Source organism: Lynx canadensis, chromosome A2, assembly GCF_007474595.2.
Source record: "Lynx canadensis isolate LIC74 chromosome A2, mLynCan4.pri.v2, whole genome shotgun sequence".
NCBI classification, from domain to species: domain Eukaryota; kingdom Metazoa; phylum Chordata; class Mammalia; order Carnivora; family Felidae; genus Lynx; species Lynx canadensis.
The window spans coordinates 113,790,053-113,814,397 of NC_044304.2; the positions used below are offsets into that span (position 1 = coordinate 113,790,053).

At 40.9% G+C, this 24,345-nt stretch overlaps 1 protein-coding gene across 4 annotated transcripts in view; it reads left to right on the forward strand.

Moving 5' to 3' along the window:
- The window catches only part of DNAH11 (dynein axonemal heavy chain 11), a 359,611-nt gene that overhangs the window by 324,214 nt on the left and 11,052 nt on the right, over positions 1-24,345 (forward strand). For all 4 annotated transcript variants that reach the window (XM_030308072.1, XM_032592424.1, XM_032592423.1 and 1 more), the window contains 5 exons: positions 827-954; positions 4,828-5,055; positions 10,601-10,792; positions 13,668-13,787; positions 22,811-23,053. In XM_030308072.1, coding sequence (XP_030163932.1) covers positions 827-954; positions 4,828-5,055; positions 10,601-10,792; positions 13,668-13,787; positions 22,811-23,053 — 911 coding nt within the window. The remainder of the gene's footprint in view (positions 1-826; positions 955-4,827; positions 5,056-10,600; positions 10,793-13,667; positions 13,788-22,810; positions 23,054-24,345) is intronic.

Here is a 24,345-nt window from a genome sequence, read left to right on the forward strand (position 1 = left end):
CCTTGCCCACAGCCCGCCTGACCTTCTCTCCGTTCACAGTTACCTTAGTTTCTTCCTCTCACTCTCTCTCTCTTTCTTTCCTTTTTCATTTGTTGGAGATTGAGTACATGGAAAATGTAAGGCTAATAACACTGTAGTCTGAAGAAATGCTCAAACGGAACATTCCTCTGGTTGGCATAATGCAAGTTTCCTTTGTACTGTTTTCCACCTTTTGACTATATAAGGGCCAGAGGGCAATTTTCTCCATGCTCGTGTAATCTTGTGCCCCCTGTGACTAAATAGTGGTCATTAGAGCAAGCCTATTCGATTGTGCAAGGCACTGTCGCTTTGTGCTCTGGATTACTATTCCCCACAGCCCGCGCCGAGAGTACCAGGTTAATAGAGCTGTGACCTGACTGTGCTCGATTCAAGCATGGCCACAAGGTGAGAGGCTCCTGCATTTACCCAATGAGCCAATTTGTTCAAAAAATGATGTGATATCTACCACATGTTGCTCCTTTTTATGAAGGAAATGCTTTTCTACTCCTGCAAGAGTTAATAAAGCTCAGTAACAATACTTGCCATCTATCAAAATGTCAAAAGCTTCATTACCATAAAACCAGAGGAACTTATTTCCACAGGCTTAGCTAATGCTCATAAGGAGGCAGCTGTTGAGAGCTCAAAATGCTGCTTGTTGAAACGACCAAAGTTTAGTTTGGCTTCTTTAGGAGAGTGACCTAGAAGGTGGCAGCAGTCACCACAGACAGACCCTGGGCCTCAAAATTCCACACCCTTCTCATCTGTCCTTGATTCACTCTTCCCCTCACCGTGTTGTGCCCTCTCACAGGCAAAAGACTGGGGTTTACGATAGACTCGGGAAAATTCCACAACGTGTCTTTAGGACAAGGCCAGGAGACGGTGGCAGAAAAGGCACTGGAGAAAGCTTCCAAAGGAGGACACTGGGTCCTACTCCAAGTGAGTATTCCCTCTTCTCGGACAATGCTGGGACTGAACACGGGGGAGGGACAGCACAGAGTTGTCCTGACCCACAGGAATGAGCCTTCCTCATGCCATCTGGTGATTTGCCGAGTCTTGGAGTTCTCTCAGTGTCCATGACACCTCCACAGGTGATAAGAGACTCTGCTTACAAGGATACCTATCATATTTTGAGGGATTTCCTAGCCATTGTGCTTTAAAATTAAAAATATTACAGGGAATCCTCTTATCCTCTTGACTTACAGATATCTGGAATACTCCAGTAGTGCTTCAGGATGAACAGGCTTGTATAGATTGCCAAGGCCCATGTCCTAAAACCTCACATTTGCGAGTTGCTTTTAAAGTTAACAGAGCATTTTGGGGACGTCTGAGTGGTTCAGTCGGTTAAGTGTCCAACTCTTGATTTCAGCTCAGGTCATGATCTCACGGTTTGTGGGTTCAAGCCCCACGTCAGGCTCTGTGGTAACCTCATGGAGCCTGCTTCAGATTCTCTTTCTCCCTCTCTCTCTCTGCCCCTCCCCCACGTGCTCTCTCTCAAAAATAAACATTAAAAAAAAAAAGCGAAGCTGACAGAGCATTTTTGCATTTATTACCTCATACAACTCTGACTCTGTTCCTAAACTGTGTTACATTTCCTTTGTTTGTAAGTTAAGGGGGTTAGAGTAGATAACCCCTTTATCCCTTCTAGTGCTAGCATTACATGGGTCTTTGACTCTAACCCACTGTCCTCCCAGGTGATTCCCTTGGCTGGGGATTCTAGCAAGAACCCAGGAACGAGTGGAGCTCAGGCAAGCTTTAGGGGGCACGTGGGAGCCATCCTGACTCCTTCTCCAGCAAGGCATGCCGGCTGCCTCATCCGGTCTGGAAGTAGCCATTTAATTGGCAGCCCAGTGAACCTAAAGTTTCTCATTCATACCAGATCCTTTGCAAGGATACATGATCTCTAATCATTATAGCAAAGCTGCCAGGATCAGTGCTGTCCTCCCATTATGAAGAACAAAAGCGTGAGCTTCGGAGTGGTCTGGAGAGCCTCAAGGCCACGCAGCTGCAAAGCGGCAGGGCTGGTATTCAAGTTCAGGTCTGTTTGGTGGCAAGCACCATTTTTTTCTCTGCTAGCTTGTGTGGCCACCCTGGCACAGAGATAGGACACTGGCCTCCCTCAGTGCCTCCAGGATCCAGGGTTGATGGCATTTTAAGTTTCTACTGAAATAAAATTGGATGCACGAAGAAGCTGCCCAGGGTCCAAGCAGAACATAACCCTCCGGGAGAGTAACACCCACTGCTTAGGTGATACTTCAGTAAGGTGACTTGGGGTAGGGGTTACCCTCTGAGGCTCACAAAGTCAGCCAGGTAACGGTGGAGGGTTTATTTTTTCAGAGATGGAAGTTGTTGCTCTGACAGTTGGGTAGATGCTGAGATCTTCCTGCCAAAGTAAGTTCTTTGAGAATTCTCATGTGTCCAGCATCTCAGACTAGGAAGAAACTAGGAGGGGTATGGTCATCCTCAGGAGAACGTAGTATTCAAAGTAAAATGTTTCTGTTATTTTTCTCTCTATGCCAAGTTGCCATTTGCCCCCAAAATTCAAGTTGTAAGTTTTACCATTAAAAAAAAAAAAAATCTCAGAAGACCTCGTCTCATGAAGGATCTGCTTTTGGTTATCTGTCCTAGATGTTTGGTTTTTGTTCTTAGTGGTAAACCAGTAATGAAGAATGTAACTTTTTAGCTGTTCCTCTCTGGACATAGAATAATTGGAGAGGAGGGATTGCCCCAGGCTTTGGCCATTCTAATTTCTGGAGGTTTCTAGTATCTCTTTACCATTTAAAAGAGAAGTAGGACTTTGAATAAAGAGGCGACCAGCATGATGAGAACTCATTATATTGTTTTTAATGTACATTAAATTGTATCAGCATAGGCACATGATTTGTATGCACATGTTAATAAGCTCTTAACCAAACTCTACACTAGTCAGTTACTGTGATGATATAGAGCCCTTCGAGGGATGTTTAGCTAGCATTGTATCAGAAGCCCATACTCCAGAGAAAACTATTACATAGGTATCAGGGTGGTAGCTATCTATATCTCAGATGTACACCATATGGTTTGTAAATTGACATAATGGATTTTAAAAATCTATTTTCATGGGCAAAGCAGACGGTTTCCAAGATACATGGATTGGCTAAAAATGTTGCACAGGCATTGGTGCCCTGGGACAAGCAAGCACAAGAATCCAGCCAATCGCAAAGCCAAGATCCCCACGAATGACTCCCAGGCTGGACTCCAGAGTGTGCCTGTGTTGAGAGGTGGCTCACCTGGTGATGGTTTTCTTCCCTGACCAGAGTCGCTGCCTAGAATATTTTTACATTTGTTTCAAGTAAACTTCTCAAGTAAGGTATTGTTGTAGTCCATGAGATAGAGAATTAGGTCATATTTGAGCTTGCAAAACAGGTTTTATTGTTCTTTTGTTTCTGCTTACTTGTGTGAGTGGCACGGTCAGGTGTGAGAAGTACTCTTGCTGCAATCTAGTAGCAAGCGTGGAAGCCAGGAGTCTCAGAGCCCTGACTTACTGATAAGCTTGTGAAGGTTGCCAGACCACAGTATCACAGAGCAGGTGGCTTCATCAACAGAAATTTAATTTCTTACAGTTCTGCAGGCCAGAAGTCTGAGACCAAGTGGTCAGTAGGGTTGGTTTCTTCTGAGGCCTCTCTCCTCGGTGTGTAGATGCTTGTCTCGTCCCTGTGTCTCCATGTGGTCTTCCCTCTGTGTGTGTCCTCATCACCCCTTCTCATAAGGACACAAGCCATATCGGATTAATTGTTGCATCTAGTCTTAATTACCTCTTTAAAGACCTATTACAAATACAGACATATTCTGAGGTACTGATGGTTAGGATTTCAACATTTGCCAAAGGAAAATAGCCTAATAATGTGAACAGCTGAATTGGCATATGTCTTTTTACAACAGGACTGTTTTCAAAGAAAGATACCTATTTGACTATTCCATTACCTATTTGCCTTTCTTATTTTTTTGTGGGATTTTTTTTGTAGCTGTTGTAATCTTAAATGTTTTTGTTTGTTGGAAATAATTACATATTCCTGGGGGTGATGTTTCAATCACTCTTTAAGGACTTCTCCAGAGCCAGAGAGCGTGTGAGGGTATGACCTTTATACTTCTCTCACAGCATCAACTACCATGTACTCTGTGGGTATTTAGTATTGGAGGATTGTGAATCACAAAGCGGAAAATCAGGAAGTGATAGTGGTGACATCTGTTTCATGATTTTTGACAGCTCTAGGGTTTAAGAAAAATCATGCTAGGAATCCGCAGAGCATCTTAACAAGGAGTGATTTCTTTTTCAGCTAGCCTTTCACCCCTCACATCCTTTGAGTTCATGTACTAATGAGTAGGAGTTGAATAGAGGAGGTTTGCATCAGAAACATTGAAGTGGGTGATCAGGTACATTGCTAGCTTTTAGTTTTTATACTTTACTAAACTAACCAGATAGGTCTCAATAATTGAGTTTAAACTGTAACAATGAAAATTATCAGGAACTCCATCTCAAAGGTGATTGGTGGGTGTTGGATGTGGGTAAGTGTTGTTGGAAGGAGATTTGGGTTAACAAAAATAACCTATGGTGATTTGGAGCCCTAAATGTGTTCCATGTACAGGTGTATTTTGGTGTTTGGTTTTGTTCCCTAACATGATAATAAAGGAAAAATTAAATCCTTTAATTTAATACATTAAATTTATATATAGGAAATATATATACATTTATATATAGGAATATGTTGTGATCCCATAATTTAAGTAATATCCTTTAGTTTCACAGGAGTTATGAGCCATACTGTTTTTCAGAATGTCCATTTGGTAGCCAAGTGGCTAGGAACCCTGGAGAAACTCCTTGAACGATTCAGCCAAGAAAGCCACAGAGATTACAGAGTTTTCATGAGTGCCAAATCTGCACCTACACCAAGTGAACACATCATCCCTCAAGGACTCCTGGAAAATTCCATTAAAATTACCAATGAACCCCCCACAGGGATGCTGGCCAATTTGCATGCTGCCCTCTACAACTTTGATCAGGTAAGAAAGCAGAAGCCTGGTCTGACAGTGGTCAGGGTCTTCTCACAAAACCATGGGGCCGTTATCTACTCAGGTGTCTTGTGCAGAGAGATGAAGTGAAATCTCAGAGTGTGTTTTAATCTCTTGAAAGGATCACCTGTCACTGCCTATTCCAGTGGCCAAAAAAAATCTGTGTTTTGCCATAAAACTACAAGCCACATGTTTTTTTGTTTTTTTGTTTTTTTTTTATAATTTGAAGATAATTTCTTTTTTTTTTTTTTTAATTTTTTTTCTCAACGTTTATTTATTTTTGGGACAGAGAGAGACAGAGCATGAACGGAGGAGGGGCAGAGAGAGAGGGAGACACAGAATTGGAAACAGGCTCCAGGCTCCGAGCCATCAGCCCAGAGCCTGACGCGGGGCTCAAGCCACATGTTTAAGGAGAGTAAATTACATCCCTTTCTGAGGAACCTACTTATTGAAGACAAACATGGTAGGCTGGTATCTCCTAGCACAGGAAGAGGAAGAGCCATCATTACTCCTGTTAATGTTCTTGAGAGTGACAACAGTAATTACTTAGGAAGAATTTCAGTATAATATTTAATGCTTTAGATCTGGTTTTGATGTGAGTAAACTTAAACCATCTTTTCAGATTATATCCATGTTGCCTTCTTACTTATATCTTTATTTCCATCTAAAATAAATTAATAAATATACTTTGATCATCATTATTCTCCTTGTCCAAATTATCACATCTATCTATTCAAGTCTTTTAAGCAAGTTTCCTTTGTGGTTGTGTCTCTGAGTTCCCATTCCCTCTGATTTCCCACCCTTGGGAAACAGTATTCTTATTCGGAGAAGTAGAATGAATTCCAAAGAGAAAATACATAAGATTTGGTGGTAAATATTAAGCTTCCTGTTAGAAATATTATGATTCTGTATGAAGTATGCTTCACTTTTTCATCAGTATCTTCTGGGCCACCTTAGATTATACTGTTGAAGAATACAGTTAATTACCTAATTAAATAATTAATGTATAGCCTATGTAAACACAGTAGACTGTGTAAACAGAAGGTACTTAAAAAATCTTGTTGAATCTATTATATATATTCAGTATATTTTTTGGTGAATTCTGGCAGGCATGTATTTTTTTTATCTGTCAATTTATAGTTTCTGAACACTTAGGACATTCTCAAGCTCTTTCACAAAGCTAGTACAAAAGAGGATTTTTTGGATATATTTATATAGGATTTATCCAGCCCCCTAGAACAGTTGTCTGTATTTGTGAAAAGTGAGCATTTTATGAACAAATAAGCTTCAGCCCACCTTTTTTTGTTTTTTTGTTTTTTTTGTTTTTTGTTTTAGTAAGGACCTCTCTGACAATCTAATAAAACTAGGGATACTCTTCCCAGGGACATACACATTTAAAAATTTGTTGCATATAATCATAGGAGAATCCTTTCTCCTGTTCTCATTTATTCATTAAAGTATTGGTTCTTTTGACTATTACTTGGAAGGCCACTTAGATTAGCTGAAGTTTACATTTACTGGAAAGACTCTTACATACTTCAAGAGGAAATATTTATCTAGTAGTAAAGGACCCTCCGAAATATTAAGACTAAATTTGATCATAAGTGGCAAAAACAAAGATAATCAAAGTTATTCATTTAATGAACTTCCTATCAAACCTGCTATAGCCAAAACCAAACCAACAAAAACTCTAAAGAAAATCTAAAAATTTTAGAATAGTCTTTTATGAAGGCTGACCTGTCATGTTAGAAAACAAAATGTGGTTTAACTCACATGATGCAATTCAAGGGTATTCACCTGTACTCCCTGGTCATCTGTGAATAGGTTCCCAGTGCCCTTTAATCAGTTAGAATTATGGTTGGCTACCTGTGAAAGAAGTACAAAACAACAGTGGTTTAAAAAAGGTTAAAGTATTTCTGTCACATGAGGATTCTGGAGGTAGGTCATTCAGAGTTAAGTGTGTCACACAAAGTTATCAGTCTAGTTGTTTTACAGTGCACTGTTTCTAGAATGGACTTGCCAGAGTCCCAGGTGGCAGTCCCCATGTCGATGTTCCTGACAGTAGGATAAAAGCCGGAACAAAGAAGATGACCATGGATACGTGTTTGCTTTCTTTTAAGGATGCTTCCTATGAGTTAATACACAGTATTTCTCCTTTCATCTCACTGGTCATATTGAGTCACATTGTGTTCCCTAGCTCAAGAGAGGCTGGGAGAAGTCCATTTACCTTGGACAGCCATGTGCCCAGCTCAAAGTTGGCAGTGAGACCTTTTAGGACAGGTAACTAGCGATCTGTATCACAGACTTGCCACTTTCCCAAGGCTACTTGTATCATCGTGGGTGTTCTGTGTTGCTGCCATGGTCTTAGGTAGCTGAAGCCTGTGACATGGACCTTGGGTACTCATCCAGGTTAGGGAAACAAGTCCCAGTCACCCATGTTGTCTGGGTGTCTTTCTCAGATGAAAAAGCACCCAAGGGATCCAGACAAATGAACTGTTTTGTTTGGGTGTTTTTATGTTTTTACATGTTTTAATATTCAAATCAAATTAAATGTGTATTTTTAATCTTACCCCCAAATCAGAATTTACCTCTGAACTTTGATATGTGTGTTCATAAGGAACAAAGTTTAATATTAGTCCTTTATTGGGGTGCGTGGGTGGCTCAATTGGTCAAGCGTCTAGCTCTTGATTTCAGCCCAGGTCATGATCATGCTGACAGCACAGAGCCTGCTTGGGATCCTCTCCCTCTCCCTCTCCTCTCTCTGCCCCTCCTCTGCACATGCTCTCTCTCTCAAAATAAATAAATAAAACTTTAAAAAAAAGTAGTCCTTTTCGGAGCATTCCAGAATATCTTTGTAAAGGCAATCGTTAAGTAACCAAGATGTAAAAAACTATTTCTTGTGGGATGCTGCTTCCCTATGTATCTCAGCTCAGTAGCACCTGCCTTTTGAAGATGTGCTAAGGGAATACTGTTTAGACTCTTTTCATAACCAGATAATAACTACATTTTTTTTTAATTTTTTTAACGTTTATTTATTTTTGAGACAGAGAGAGAGCATGAATGGGGGGAGGGTCAGAGAGAGGGAGACACAGAATCGGAAGCAGGCTCCAGGCTCCGAGCTGTCAGCACAGAGCCCAATGCGGGGCTCGAACTCGTGAACCACAAGATCATGACCTGAGCCGAAGTCGGACACTTAACCGTCTGAGCCACCCAGGCGCCCCAATAACTACATTTTTAAAGTCAGAGTATAGATTTCTTTTTCTGTAAGATTTACAGCAGAAACAAATAATTGGTAGCTTTGCATGTAAAATTGGCATCTGTGTGCATACAACCCTGTTATGTGTGTGTGGATGCCTGTTCTGTATTCACAGTGCTATTTGCATATTTTCTAATATTAATTTGCTCATCATTTGGTTTATAAAAATATGATTGACCTGAAATGTAGAGTGTTAGGTGGAGTCATACTTTTTCCTAATTAGAAAAGCTTGCTTCGTATTTTCTTCCAATGGCATTTGTATTATCAGAGCATAATGAGCATTAAGTTGTAATTCTTTAGTGCTGAGGATAAAACTAAATCAATTATATGAAATATAGATGGAATTAATGTACTTGATTATTATAGGATCTTCATTTCCTCTGGACTATATGTAATTTAGGGAGGGGTTAGGCTTGTTAGATCATAATTCCTAAGTAAAAGTTTGATGCTTCTGTTTCATCTAGAAGTTTCTTACATTTAAAACCAGTATATTTTGAGGGGCGCCTGGGTGGCTCAGTCGGTTAAGTGTCCGACTTCATCTCAGGTCATGATCTTGTAGTTGGTGAGTTGGAGTCCCACTTTAGGCTCTGTGCTGTCAGTGCAGAGCCTGTTTGGTATTCCCCTTCCCTCCCCCACTCCCATTCACATTCGCTCTCTCTCTCTCTCTGTCTCAAAAATAAACATTTAAAAATACCTAAACAAAACTAATATATGTTTATATTCTTCAAGATTAATTCCAATTTTGTGGTTTCTATTTTTTCTCTCACAAGTTTGTCTTTTATTTCGTGTTTAATTGTGGAAATGTTATGTTTAATGATCATATATTTTCAAGCCCCATAAATTACCTAGAAATGGCTCAGTGCTTTAGAATGTCCTAATGATTTAGTGGGGTGTGCACTGTGGGTGGCCTCGCCAGTTCTAGAACCATATCTGGTAGTAACCCAGAATTCTGATGATAGTCGGAAAGAAACTAAAAAGCTTCTTCTAGTCTTGGAACAAGAGGACAAATCTTGTCTTGGTTTAGACTTACACTAGGAGTTGCCTGAGAGACCACCTCTGAACTCCCACCCTGAAGGTGCCAAATATACTTGGTAGATGGCCCAGTTGTCAGATCCAAATGTGGACTGGCTGTAATTTGACCATTTTAAAGGACAAAGCAAGAAGACGAATCTCTGGCCTTATCTTCCTCTGCTGCCCAACATCAATTGAAGTAATCCTTGTTGGCCTCACAGAACCATCAAATGTGAGAATAAAGTACTACTCCCTTTAAGCCAAAGAGTGGATGCCTGTTGTACACCTTTTAATTTCATGGCTGTGGGAGCCATAACCATGTCAGCATGCCAGGATTTAATTTTCCCTCTGTGATTAAAAAAAAAAAAAAAAACACAAGTTACAGATCTAGCCTACAGGGTGTGTGTTTTCCAATGTTCCATATGCCATCCTCTCAACCCAGCAATGAATTCTGCTTTTAAGTTCATTGGAAGGAAACCATTTGTCAGGGTGATTATATTAGTTCAGGTACAGTACAAAATTACAGTGATCCAAATGAGGTAACCTCTCTTCCATATAGTTGGCAGCTCTCTTTCATGAGGTCAGGCACACACCCGGGCTGGTAGGTGCCTCTACCATAACTCACTCATGGCTTCCATGGTTGGCTAGTCGTCATCATTTCTAGCCCACAAAAAAGGAAAAGAGTGACAACCAGGGCGAGCGATTTCCTTTTAAGTAAATGGCATGAAAATTGTACACATCACTTCTGCTCAAATTCTGTTGGCAAGAACTTGGTCATATGGCACATCTGGTTTCAAGAGAGGATGGAAATCGTTTTTTGATGGGTGGCCATGTGCCCAGGTAATCTGTATTACTACGAAGCCCCGGGAAATGCAGGGCTGAGGTTAAGTAGTATCCTGCTACGCTGATGAAACTAAGATGGTGTCCTTTGGCCATCTAGATTTTTCAAGGAGAATTTTGCAGGGGAAAATGATATCAAGCAGTATTATCACTGCTCAAAATGAATGGTCTCATTTTCTAGTGAATTTAGAAGCGTTCAGTAAAATAACTGAAGCAAAGTGAAAGCATTTGCCTTAAATTAACAGACTGGCAAACGCCAAATGGTCAGTCTCCTATTACCCCCTCATAGGATGGGCAGCCATGCTTAAAACTGCATGTTACCCCTGTCCGAGATCTCCTGCCAAGTTTTGTGCAAGATTATCGAAAACTCAGACCCTTGCCCTTGGAAACCATACAGAGGGAGAATCAACGATTTTTCTTCTCTCCCAGGATACACTTGAAGCGTGCTCCAAGGAGCAGGAGTTTAAAAGCATCCTCTTTTCTCTGTGCTACTTCCACGCTTGTGTCGCTGGGAGACTAAGGTTTGGCCCCCAGGGCTGGAGCCGCAGCTATCCTTTCAATCCTGGAGACCTCACCGTCTGTGCAGGCGTCCTCTACAACTACTTAGAGGCAAACCCTAACGTAAGTGCCAGTGGTCAGATAACCTCTTCCAAAGAGTGTACTGAATCTGTCAGTCTTTGGCCACTATCAAATGGACCGTAATTTCTCTTCTGAAGCTATTATTGAAATAGCTGACACTATATATGCATCTTCTGCCAAGTGTGAAAAGAAACCAGATCAAAGGTTTTCCAGCAGTGGATGCTCGAACTTCATAAGATAGGTCAAACCAGTTCTACATCAGCAGCTTAGTGCATAAAAAAAAATGTCCTTCATTATGTTAACAAAAACAGTGGTTTACATGTGCATATATGCCAGATTCATTAGGCAGGTAATGAAGCATTTGCACAAATGTAATTACATACAGCAATTCTGACAGTTCATAACACTGCATTAATAATCACTACAATTAGTTCTTATGATGGAAGCAATTTACAGCGCGTCACATGTATAAATAATGGTGCATTTCCTGCATATGTCATTATTATGTATTAAGGATGCCACCTTGTTGTGACTTTCTCAGTAATGTTCCCCTTGATTGGAAGTTAAAGGTAGATGAATGATTTTATTTCATAGCTAAAATGTGTTTTACAGGTGGGGATGGGAATGCCTCATCAAGAACATTTGTGCAAACTCTTATAAACCCAGTGATTGGATTTCCAAACGGAAGAACCATTTGTAAGGATTTTCTGGCTTAGTCTTCACAAAAGAAACTTTTTCCATTAAGTTCAATCTGTTCAAATTGAGATCTATTTGTCAAAAACAACCGGGTGTTGTGCTCTGGACAACAACACCGTTCTATAAGTTTCTAGAACTCCTGCATATTTCTGTGTCTTAAGGTTTGCTTTATGTTCTTCTGGTAGCCGTTGTTACAATTTTTGTTATCAACTCAGTTTTCTCAAGCTTTAGAGGTGATTTGACTGCTATCAAAATAGGTACACTTAGTATATCATGTGGGTTGCTCTCCCAAACAACGTATTTTGAGCAGGTTGTAACCACAATATATGGTTTTAATATGGTATGTGATGATCAACATTCCATATCTATCATTTTTTAAATGTATAAAATTTGAGCATATTTTGACTTTCCTAATAAGTAATATTCTGTGTTGATCTTACCACGTTTTCTTTAAAATGTCATATGTAAGGTTGGCTACTACAATAGTTCTGGCTAGAAAGTGAAATGGACCACTTAAAACTTTCATACAAGTCCATACTGAGGCTGAGACAAAGAGTATTATCCCATTTCAGCTGAATCCTGTTCACAGGAGAGTTCGAAATGAAGGGGAGAAGGAGAGGAACGGATTCCTGTCTCTCTCCAGCTCTCACATCCTGAGAGGTGGCAACCCCAGGGAGCCAAGTGGGTCCTGTTTGCCACTGCCCCCAGTGGTGTTCCTGGATCAACACAGCTTTCGGATTTTGACACCCTTTGCTCTCTCAGATGTCTAGACCCAAGTCATTTACCACACATGGTGAAGCAAGTTACCAGGATTTGGGAGTTAAGTTATTATGTACACAGAGTTAGGTGGTACAAATTGCCCTTTTCAGGAAGGCGTATGTAAAAAAGAATAGTTCCCTGGCTGATTAAAATCTTGAGGGAGATATATATCAGATGGTAGAATGCCTAATGGGTATTACTTCAGCGTACTCAGAGAAATGAAATGGAGAGGTCTTCGTTTCCCGTCCATTTCAGAAGGACAGGATGGAAGGTGCCCGAAGGGAGCATGGTACAGTCCACTCACCTCTCTCATTGCTCACTCACATCAGACAGGCTTAAAAGAAAGACATATTTGAGGTCCATTTATTCAAATTCAAATAAACTTGTAGCAAGTACATTGGAATAGTTGAAGCAATTTTACTTGTTCTGTCACATCATGCAACAAATGAAGGCTATAATTAAGTTTTTACTTGAACTGTTGGGAGGCAATCTACTGCCCTTGAGGGTATAAAGGTTCCTGTCTAGAAAGGCTTCATCACAGACTGGCATGTTTTGCAAACCCAGAGGAAGCTAAAGGGGGGCAGAGAGAGGCTTCAAATCCCGTGAAGCCAAATAAAGAGATACCGTTATTTCTTGAATACCACATGGTACAATCATTAGTTCCAACCCTCAGAACAGTCATGTAGACCAGTCATACCATAAACCCAGCCCTCACATCAGTCTGTAGCAAGGGGATTGGTCTGCCTGGATTTTTGCAAGGTAATAGACGTGTAAATGCCCCCCAAATTCAGATTGTGTAGCATTTTCTTTCTTTGCCTAGATGAGATCATAAAACCTGCTCTAAATCAGATCGTAAAAACATGTCATACCTGAGAGGCCCTGCAAAGTTATACCTTTTCTTAATTTTTAGATGAGATATTGAATGTTTAAAGTTTACCTACATGACGTGTTCTAGGAACAATTGCTTTAAAATCTGCATCAAAAGTTCATTGTTGGGGTGCTTGGGTGGCTCAGTTGGTTAAGCATCCGACTTGGGCTCAGGTCATGATCTCACGGTTCATCGGTTCGAGCCCCACACTGGGCTGCGAACTGACAGTGTGGAACCTACCTGGGATTCTTTCTTTCCCTTTCTCTCTCTGCCCCTCCTCCGCTCGCAGGAGGACATGCATAAGTGCGTTCTCTGTCTCAAAATAAATAAGATTTAAATCACACTTCCTTTTAAAAAAAAGTTCAGTATTAGTGACTTTTCACTGAATGTATTAAAACACACTGAAAATAATTCTCTCAAATTCTATGGAGAAACCTAAACAATTTCTGAACCTCTTTTAAATGTTCCTGTTGATGAGGATTTGAGGGAACGCTGTGTTAGAGGAGCTTATAGAGAGGCATGTGCTGCTAGTTGACCACTCTGAGACCATTGCACGAGGCCTGGAAATGAACACTTGTGTGATCTCCCTCCCAGGTCCCGTGGGAAGATCTCCGTTATCTCTTTGGTGAGATCATGTATGGGGGACACATCACAGATGATTGGGATCGCAGACTGTGTCGGGTGTATTTGGACAAATTCATTAATCCATCTCTGGTAAGGCACTTTCAATTGATTTTACAGAGAAGAAAATTCGAGTAAGATTTTTTTAACTAATGTCACTATATAAATACTTAAATATTACTGAGGCGTCGTGGCCTTTTGTGACTATATTCTGGCCTACCATCAAGGAGTTTAGAAATGTGTTAGAAATTGTGCAGAGTCTTGGGCTCCATCCCAGAGCTATGGAATCAGAATCTGTTTCACCAAGACCTCCTGGGTGATGTCTGTGCGCGTCTCCTGTGCTGTGCCCAGGTGAAGGGCACATTCACCGACTGTCCGGGTCTTTGGAATAACCCTGGACGGTATGCAGAACTGACACTGTTAGCCTATTTTATAGGGAGACACTGAAGCGTGGTTTGCCTCAGGACAACCCATTCCCATGGGCAAGAGCTCCAGCCAGAAGATAGGTGTACTGATTTCAATTTGGGGTTCTAATATAAGTGAAATTTATAGTTTTCTCCCCGTCACAGAAGCCATGGAGTATTCTAAATTTTGATCACTAACTCTTAACTATGTACATCCTCAGGAAAAATGTGATGTGAGAACTCAGTTTTTCTGTCTGTGAGGAAGGGTAGAGTACCCACTGTACTGGAAGTTGAAAGAGACCACACTCCTTTTCCTATTTCTCATTTTACCAACCCAATATCTGGACAGATCAAATGGGCACTCAGTTTGCGTACAGGCTGCATTCCTGGAAAACGTGCTCAGTCCCTGTTTTCCATATTGAAATAACTACAAGTGGTGGCCACACTTTTTTTTCATGCTCTCTCACCAAGGCCTCCATGTTCATGGCCGTTGCCTTATTTCTTAGAAATGCAAGGCACCCTGTACCATGCCATCTTTGTTTTTGCTTGAACAAGACACCAACTGTGTGTAACATAGTGCCAATGTAACTTCTTTGACATTGGCCATGGAATTTCTTTCTAGATGGGTCTCCTGAGGCAAGGGAAACAAAAACAAAAATAAACTGTTGGGACATCATCAAAATAAAAAGCTTCTGCACAGTGAAGGAAACAATCAACAGAACTAAAAGGCAACCTACAGAATGGGAGAAGATATTTGCAAATGACATACCTGATAAAGGGTTAGTAGCCAAATTCTATAAAGAACTTATACAACTTAACACTCAAAAAATGAATAATCCAATTAAAAAATGGTCAGAAGAAGGGTGCCTGGGTGGCTCAGTCAGTTAAGCGTCCAACTTCAGCTCAGGTCACGATCTCCCAGTTTGTGATTTCGAGCCCCACATCAGGCTCTTTGTTGACAGCTCGGAGCCTGGAGCCTGCTTTGGATTCTGTGTCTCCCTCTCTCTCTGTGTCCTCCCGGGCTTGTGCACACGCGCTCGCTCTCTCTCTCTCTCTCTCAAAAGTATGTAAATAAACATTAAAACAAAAAGGGCAGAAGACATGAACAGACACTTTCCCAAAGAAGACATACAGATGCCCAACAGATAAATGAAAAGGTGCTCAACATCACTGATCACCAGGGAAACACAAATGAAAATGACAATGAGGTATCACCTCACACTGTCAAATGACTTAAGTTAATAACATAAGAAACGAGGTGTCATCAAGCATGTGGAAAAAGGGGAACCCTCTTACACTGTTGGTGGGAATGCAAACTGGTGCAGCCACTCTGGGAAACAGTATGAGGTTTCCTCAAAAAGTTAAAAATAGAACTACCCTATGATCCAGCAATCTTACTACTAGATACTTACCCCCAAAATACAAAAATACTAATTCAGAGGAATAAATGCATCCTGTTGTTTATAGCAGTATTATCTACAATAGCCAATAGCCACACACACACACACACACACACACACACACACACATACATACAGTGCAATATTACCCATAAAAAAGAATGAAATCTTGCCATGTGCCAACAATGTGGAGGCATTTAGAGAATACTAGGCTAAGTGAAATAAGTCAGAGAAAGACCAATACCATATGATTCCATATGGAATTTAAGAAACCAAACAAATGAGCAAACAGAGAGAAAAAAAAAAAAGAGGCAAACCAAGAAACAGACTCTTAGCCATAGAGAATAAACCAATGGTTATCAGAAGGGAGGTGGGTGGGGGGATGACTAAAATCAGTGATGGGGATTAAGGAATGCACTTGTGATGAGCACTGGGTGATGTATGGAAGGGTTGAGTCACTATATTGCATACCTGAAACTAATATTACATGGTATGTTAACTGGAATTTAAATAAAATAAAATATGCCAAGGACTGTAAACATATAATAGAAAGTAGTGCCATATTTTTTAATGGTTTGAGCAACCTCCTGTTCATAATTTCTCTGAACTTCATCTCCTAAAAGCATTACGTAATTTTGATACCCTTCCTTGAGTCTATTTTGAGAAGTAATATAATCACATATAAGAAAATAGGTTATATTGTATGTAGTCTAATATAGAAAATTGGGGACAGATTTTTTTTTTTTTTTTTTTTTTTTTGCTACTTTTAATGTTAAACAATTTGGGAACAATGCAAAAAAAAACAAAAAACAAAAACAAAAAAAACTTTGCTGCTGTGTGACCATTATTTGTTTTTTTTGCGGAGAGTCTCCTGGTCTTTCCTTAGTTCTAATGAGCAGGATTTCACAGGTCAGAAAGACACTTTCAATTTAATACAATTGGAAGTCACTCCTCAGAAGAGGTCTGGGAGTAGGTTTCCATGGAGATGGGAAAGATAAACAGTGTTGGGCATGCGACCTTTACAGAGGTTGGTTTCTCCAAATGATGGTGGAGGTCAAGGGGCAGAGTGAGAAGCTCCTGCTGATGTTCCCTCTCAGGCTCTGGCCTGAGGATAGGGAGCCAATTACTGTTGCCAAACTAGGCAGTCCATTAACCTTCACAAGGCTGAGCTCCCATTCACAGAGTTGTACAATACATAAGAGACGATAGAACCTCAGGAACGGCACTGGAGTGTGTGTGAACCCTTTAGAAATTCCCGTATCCACCCTTCCATGCAGATCTGCTGACGTTTCCAGGATCGAAATGCTTCTTTTGCAGGGAGGGCACCTGGCAGGCTCAGTGGGTGGAGCACGTGACCCTTGATCTCTTTCAGTTCCAGTGCCATGTTGGGTGTGATTACTTAAATATGTAAATAACCCTTTAAAAATAAATAAATAATTTAAAAAGAAAGAAATGCGTCATTTGCTGTCTTGCCTCTGCCCCAGACAGTGCTGCCTTCTCAACTCAACAAAGGAAGTTAAAAGCACTTACTGACTTGGTGTTAGATGCTGCAAAACCCCAGTTATTCTGTTCGCTTGCACATGTTTCCTGCTCTTGCTTTTTATAGTAGGAACTTGATCTAACACTTGTGCATTTGCAGGAAGTCTTTTCACTACTTCTCATGTGGGTTAACTTATTTAGAAATTAGTATCTTTGGTTGCACTGAAACATGATCAAGAGAGCAACCCATTAATGCTGTGGGATTTAAAGTTTCCCTCGGAATGTTTTCAGTGGTATTGCCCTTTAGGAGGCTGAGTGAGTTTCTTGCTGGGTAAGTGAGGTTGCACTGGGAGAGGGTTCCCTGACAGCAGTGTGCCTTAGGGGGTCTCTGGCCAGAGTTAGGGAATTATTATTAATTATTCTTCCACGTAAGGTGTATATTTGGCAATGCTAAACAGGTGATACAGTAAGTTACTTTTGGAAAATAAGGTATCAGGTCACCCAAAAGCTGGAGGGTATTATGCTAAGTGAAATAAGAGAAAAACAGATAACATGTTTTCACTCGTATGTGGATCTTGAGAAACTTAACAGAAGACCAGGGGGGAAGGGAAGGGGGAAAAATAGTTACAGAGGGAGGAAAGGAGGCAAACCTTAAATCTTAAATACAGAGAACAAACCAAGTGTGATGGGGGGCAGGGGAGAGGGGAAAATGAGTGATGGGCATTGAGGAGAGGGCACTTGTTGGGATGAGCACTGGGTGGGGCGCCTGGGTGGCTCAGGTCATGTTCTCACAGTTCATGAGTTTGAGCCCTGTGTCAGGCTCTGTGCTGACAGCTCAGAGCCTGGAGCCTGTTTCAGATTCTGTGTCTGCCTCTCTCTCTCTGCCCCAACTCTGTGCGTGCACACACACACACACTCTCTGTCTTTCTGTCTCTGTCTCTCTCGCTGTCTCTCACTCTTTCTCTCTCAAAGGTAAACATTAAAAAAAAACTGTTCTGGTAATATAGGGTAACAATTAGGAGGCTGAGCTCTGAAATAAACAATACTAGGGTTCACATTCGATTCCCCCTGTATTTGCTTTTAGACACATCTCCTGAGCCTCAGTTTCCTCATCTACAAAACAACCATTGTCAGGTTTGAACATTAGTACAAGGTTAGAGCAACATGCTAAAAATGGAAGGTATTTTATCTATAAGTATAAAGTTACATGATATGTATTTCATACTTGACTATCATCTATGATTATAACAATGAAAACCATTTATTAAAAACCTGCTCTGTGCCAGAGGTAAGTACTACACAATTCATGAGTATTATTTCTTCTCCTCACCATTATCATGCAAAATGGGTATTAATATCCCACGTAATCAAAAAAGAAAGCCAGATTCACAGAGGTCGCACAGTTGGTAAGTAGCTAAACCAGGATTTGAACTCACAGTCAGACTCCCCAGAGCACAGACTTTGTCTGCAGTGTGCTACATCATTGCGAGAGCAGATCTGTTTGCGGTATCTGGGGCATAGATCAACAAAACACTGACTCGTGTCCGCTCTGTGCATGGAGGGTGCCACAGGGTCGTGTCGCAAACAAAACCTGACAATCCAGGAGACCAGAGCTCTAGCTTCTGGTTCTGCCACTAACTTGCTGTCCAGCTTTGCTCAGGACCTCTGTGTGCCTCAGTTTATTCACTTGTAAAATGAAGGTACTGTCCACAAAATCACTAATGCACCTGTCAGCTCTAAAGACATCATGATAATATAATTTAACTTCGAGTGATTTCTGAAAATTCCTCACAGCACTTTGAGGCCATGGCATTTAGGGAAAATTCACTCGTTTAGACTCACAATCAACTGGGAACTTCTTGTCATATACTTTGAGAGACGGCAGAGGAGGTGAGTCTTATTAAATACCGGAATACCAGGGGCGCCTGTGTGGCAGAGTCAGTTAAGTGTCTGACTCTTGGTTTTGGCTCAGGTCATGACCTTATCATTCGTGACAACGAGCCCAGAGTCGGACTCTGTTCTGACCCCATGGAGCCTGCTTCGGATTCTCTCTCTCCCTCTCTCTCTGCCCCTCCCCTGCTTGTTCTCTCTCTCTCTCTCTCTGTCTCTGTCTCAAAATGAATAAACTTAAAAAGTAATAAAAAAAAATAAATGCCAGAATATCAGAAAGCAAAATGTAAGAAGGACAACAGTCATACAGAGTCAACAGAGAGGCAGGATTCTGGCTTTCCCAATGTCTAATAACTGCGCCTGCCACTGATTTCTCCAACAAGGACTTCAAATCCTTGATTTTTTTTTTCGTTAAGTGGAGGCTTGTTCTCCTTGAGTATGATCCCATTTTTTTTTTTAAATAGCTTTATTGAGATAAATTGAAACTTCCCAATCTCAGTTGGACAATCCAGTTTTTTTTTGCAGCTCTTACCACAGTCTGTTGTAGAACACCTCATCCCCCCAAAGAAACCCCATACCCGTTAGGAGTCACTCACCATCCTCTCCCCAACTCCCCAACCCCAGGCAACAACTGATCTTTTTGTCTCTTTAGATTTGCCTATTCTGGACATTTTCTATAAATAGAGTGGTAGGATATGTACCCTTCTGTGTTCGCTTTCACTTAACGTTTTCAAGGTTCACCCATGCTATAGGTAACATGTCAGTGCTTCCTTTTTATGGCCAAATAGCAGTCCATCGTATGGATACATTTTCTTTATCCGTTCTTCAGTTGACGGACATTTGGGTCGTTTCCACTTTTTGGCTATCATGAATAACGATGCAAATGAACATTTATGAACAAGTATCTGTGTGGGCATGTGTTTCCATTTCCCTTGAGTATATACCTAGGAGTGAAATTGTTGGATCATATGGCAACTCTGTTTAACATTTGAAGGAACTGCCACACTAGTTTTCCAAAGTGGTTGTACCATTTTATATCCCTGCCAGCAATGTATCAGTGTTGTACTCTCTCCATAGCCTTGCCAACACCCTTGTTCACATTTTTTTAAGCCATCTCAGTAAGTGTGAAATGGTATTGCATTGTGGTTTTGATCGGCATTTCCCTGAACGCTAATAATGTGGAGCATCTTTTCATGTGCTGATTGAGAGTTTGTTTATCTTCTTTGGAGAAATGTCTCTTTAGAATTATTGATTCTTTGAGGAGTAACAGTAACCTTCTCAAAAGCCAAGATAGTGGTCAGTAGGCAGAGAGCTGTACGGTTCTGACCCCGTCCACAAGCAGGAGCTTTTCGTGAAGGCCTTGAGTGGGAAGGGATTCAGAACCAGGAGTCCTTGAACACACTGAAATCTTTACAGTGTTCTTAAAGGAGAAAGAGAACACATATGTACCCGTATCAACTAAAACTCACTTTTCAAACTTTGACATCGTGGTAGGAATTTAGAGTGGAACTTTCTTCAGGTTGTCTTTTTCCTTCCGGAAAATCAAAATGTACCTGGATGTTCCTAGGACGCAGAAAAGACTCAAACTAACGTAAAAGTCTACTTATGGCGTGCCTAGCTGTTTGCACACGTGTAAATTCCCACAGCCACTATCAGTAGGCTGCTATGAGGAACATCACTTCACTGACAAGATTGAAACTCAGATAAACTGTCATTTTGAAAGGCCACCAGCAACCAAACCTTTCAGGGATGGGAACTGAACCACATCTGGCTGGCTGTAAACCTCAAGCACTTACCTTTCCTTTGTGGCTCTTTTGTTTTGCTCATTAACGAACATATAAAAGGCACTTTGGGCCTGTTTGTAAAGACTGCCTGTCTCTCCAGAAAGTACAGCCATTTGCATTCCCACCAGCACTGTAGGAATATGCGCTGAAACAAATTTGCAGTCCCCATGGCATTTTAACGTGTTTAAGTGGTTCCACTTTTGGGTTTGTGTCTTTGCTTAAAACTCTGTTTTTAATTGAAAGGCAATTTAACTGTGGCTCTTAAAATTTCAACAGTCTAGTGAGCACCATCGGGGAAGACCAGGTCCTTGTTTTTAGAGAATAAAGTTTGGTTTGTATGTATTCTAACTTTTGGTTTCATTATTGGTATTTTGTGCCCATATTTTTATTTTGACTAATTTATCTTGTAGAATAAAAACGTGAGTTGAACTGTCCCTCACAGTTCTGTTTTGGTCACCCTGAATCAGTGAGATGGCAATTGATTCTGATATATAAATGTGAAATGATAGAAAATGCAGATCAATGAGTGAAACAAACCAAGCTAATAGATGCTGGTGGGGAAGATGGTCCGAGCTGCTCCTTCTCGTATGCATTGGTCAATATTTGTTTGTCACAAAATAAAAGACTAGACTAACTTGGAAATCTTCCTAGTGCAAAAGAGAAATGCTGACTCAAATATTTAAAAAGCCTTTGGAATTCACAGCCAGCCACTGAGCATTGTCTCTGAGGCCGCAGGCTCTCTAGGAAACCTGGACTTGCAGGTCTGAGCAGGAACAAACTGCCATTATTCACAGGTGACATGCTTGTGAAGAAAATCACTTCTTTTGTCCCCCATCAGACTGAGTCCCTTAAGAACTAGGTTATATGAACCTTTTATATTTCCAAGGCTTGTCGTGGTATACTAGGTGATGAGTACTTAGTACTGAATAAACATTCGTGAATATTCACTTTGCCTCTGGGTGAGAGTGAGGGGACCAGATGGCACAACATACAAAATTGGAGAGAAAAACCCCGATTTCAGAAAATGACTTAGAAAATCTAAGCCTAAAATAGCTCCATTAGGTGAGTGTTAAAAGTCACACCCCTCTGTACATTTAAGCACGTGGAGCCAGAATTAATAGCAAGAGAGATTAGGAAAATCAAAACAGGTTTGTTAGGGTCCCTGGCGACTAAAAACATCAGGAAAAAATCTGAGATTGTGCTTAGTGAGGTAGTCCATTCTAAGTACTTGACTGACTCTGTTCCTGGCTGGGAAGAGAATCATGTCCGTAAATTCTTTTGTCACCTTTTGAAGAACTGTATTCACATAACTTAGGTTTGGTATTGCTCTTTACATTGCCTTTCTTTAGATCCTTCCTCTATGTGGAATGTCTTCCTCTACCGCAGCCTTAATGAAGTACATGGGTATGATAAATGCCTCCTCGCTCCTGCCGTTCATTCATTAGGCACCTGTGTACTGAGCATCAGTATGTGCCAACGCCGGTCCCGGGTCTGTGGATCTGGAGGCGAGCAGTGTGGACTCTACCCTGAGTGGCTCAAAGGCATGAGGAAGTGTCACTGAGCTGACTCTTTGTAGATAGTGCCCTCTAAATTGTTACTTACATATACACACTCCTGTTTACTCAGTATGAGTACATAGAACTCTGTATCGTGTACAAAATAACTTGAAGAGTATTATGGCAAGTGCGTACATTAGGAAAGTAAAACCTATAGAGCCATACTAAGATGCGTTCAGAATTAAGATTCAAATCAAACATCTTGCCTGGGGAAGTTACTCCTAATCTCCATTTCTCTCTACAAAATGTTTGCAGATGTGTGGGATAATCAGTGACTTGAAGCATTTGATGGGGTGACCAATACATGGCAGATGGTTCAGCTGTGTTCAGGTACCATGTTGCCTTGGGCAAACTGTGGACTAAGGCTTCTCGGGGCAGGGATTCATGTGTGTTCCTTGGACTCCTCCCCAGAGGTCAGCCTGGTGCCAAACACAGGGCCAAATGATCAAATTACAAAAGGGTTGTGAAACATTTTAGAGAGCCTGCTACCTACCCAGCATTGCACTGGGACCTTCTTAAGAGCGTTCTCAAAATGTTTTAGGATGTGAAGATTCATGCCCAATTAGACTTGGAATAACTGACTCTGTTCCTTTGTGGTCGAAGGTGGAAGATGAACTGACGCTGGCCCCAGGATTTGCAGCCCCACCTAATCTAGATTATTCAGGCTACCACCAGTACATAGAGGAGAGGCTTCCTCCAGAAAGCCCAGCACTGTATGGCCTCCACCCAAATGCTGAAATAGAATTCCTGACAGTGATGTCGAACACTCTGTTCAGAACTTTGCTGGAGATGCAGCCCAGGAATGCACTCGTCAGTGAGGAGCTGGGGCAGTCCACGGAAGAAAAGGTAGAGGGTCTTTCTTTTTTTGTGGAACTAATCTTGCGTGTACAACTCAATGAATTTCTCCCTTTCTATACAACTATCTCACCACCACCTAGATCAAAATACATAACATTTCCAACACTCAGGGTCAGCATATCCCTCCCTCTCCCATCTAAAGGTAACTACTCATCTTACCTCTGTCACCATAGGTTAGCTTTTGCCTGTGTTTGAACTTCAAATACATGCATTCATGCGCTGTGTACTTATTTAGGTCTGGCTCCTTTCATTCTGTGTTATGTTTGTGAGATTCACCCATGTTGTTGCATGGGCTAGTGATTCATTTTTGTTTCATATTCTATGGTATGAATATGCCATTTTTTCTTCGTTCTATAGTAGATGGATGTTTGGGTTCTTTCTAGCTTTTCACTATTACGAATATCCCAGCCGTGAACATTCTTGTAATCTCTTGTCACCCAGCACTGGCAACTCCCAGAGGTGTCCACTCATACTTCTTACCCTCTCTGCTGAGAAGTGGAATTGCTGGATCACCGGGTGTAACATGTAGTTCCAGTCAATATTCCCAAGCAGTTTTCAAAAGTGCTTGTGCCACTTACACTCCCACCAGCAGTGTGCAAGTGTCCCCTGTTCTCGTTCCTTGAGGTTTTGTGAAAGGTAGTATTTCATCATGGTTTTAACTTTGCATTCCTTAGTCAAGGGGTGATGCTGAATATCTTTTCATGGGGTTATAGCCATGTGGATAGAATCTCATGTGAAGTACCTGTTCCAGTTGCTTGCCCATTTTTTAAAAATTGTTGTCAATGTTTTTCTTACAGATTTGTAAGGACTGTTCTCAACGTGTATCCTTTGTCAGATAGATGTATGGCAAACCTCTTCTCCAAATCTGTGACTTGCTTTTTTACTGTGTGTTTTTGGCTCTGTCATTTTATGATGTCTTTATTAGATTATCTTGGGAGACTGGCATTGGTTTTTTTTGTTGTTGTTGGTTTGTTTTGTTTTGCTTTTAGCGTTATTCTTTTGAAGGTATCTATTGCCTAGAATGATGGGGATGAGAAATGGACATCAAATGCTATCTTTTTTTACATTTAGATTAAAATCTTATTTCTCGTTAACTTAAAACCTTACTAGTTTATTTTTCCCCACATAAATTAGCCCATATTCCCCTCACAATTATTAATCAGGATTTGAGGGACAAGGATTGGTTGTTGGAACACACTCTCAGATTTCCTTATCGTGAGGTCTCAGGAATTTTCTGTATTATTTCTTGAAATATGGCCATTTGTTGAGGCACTGGTTGT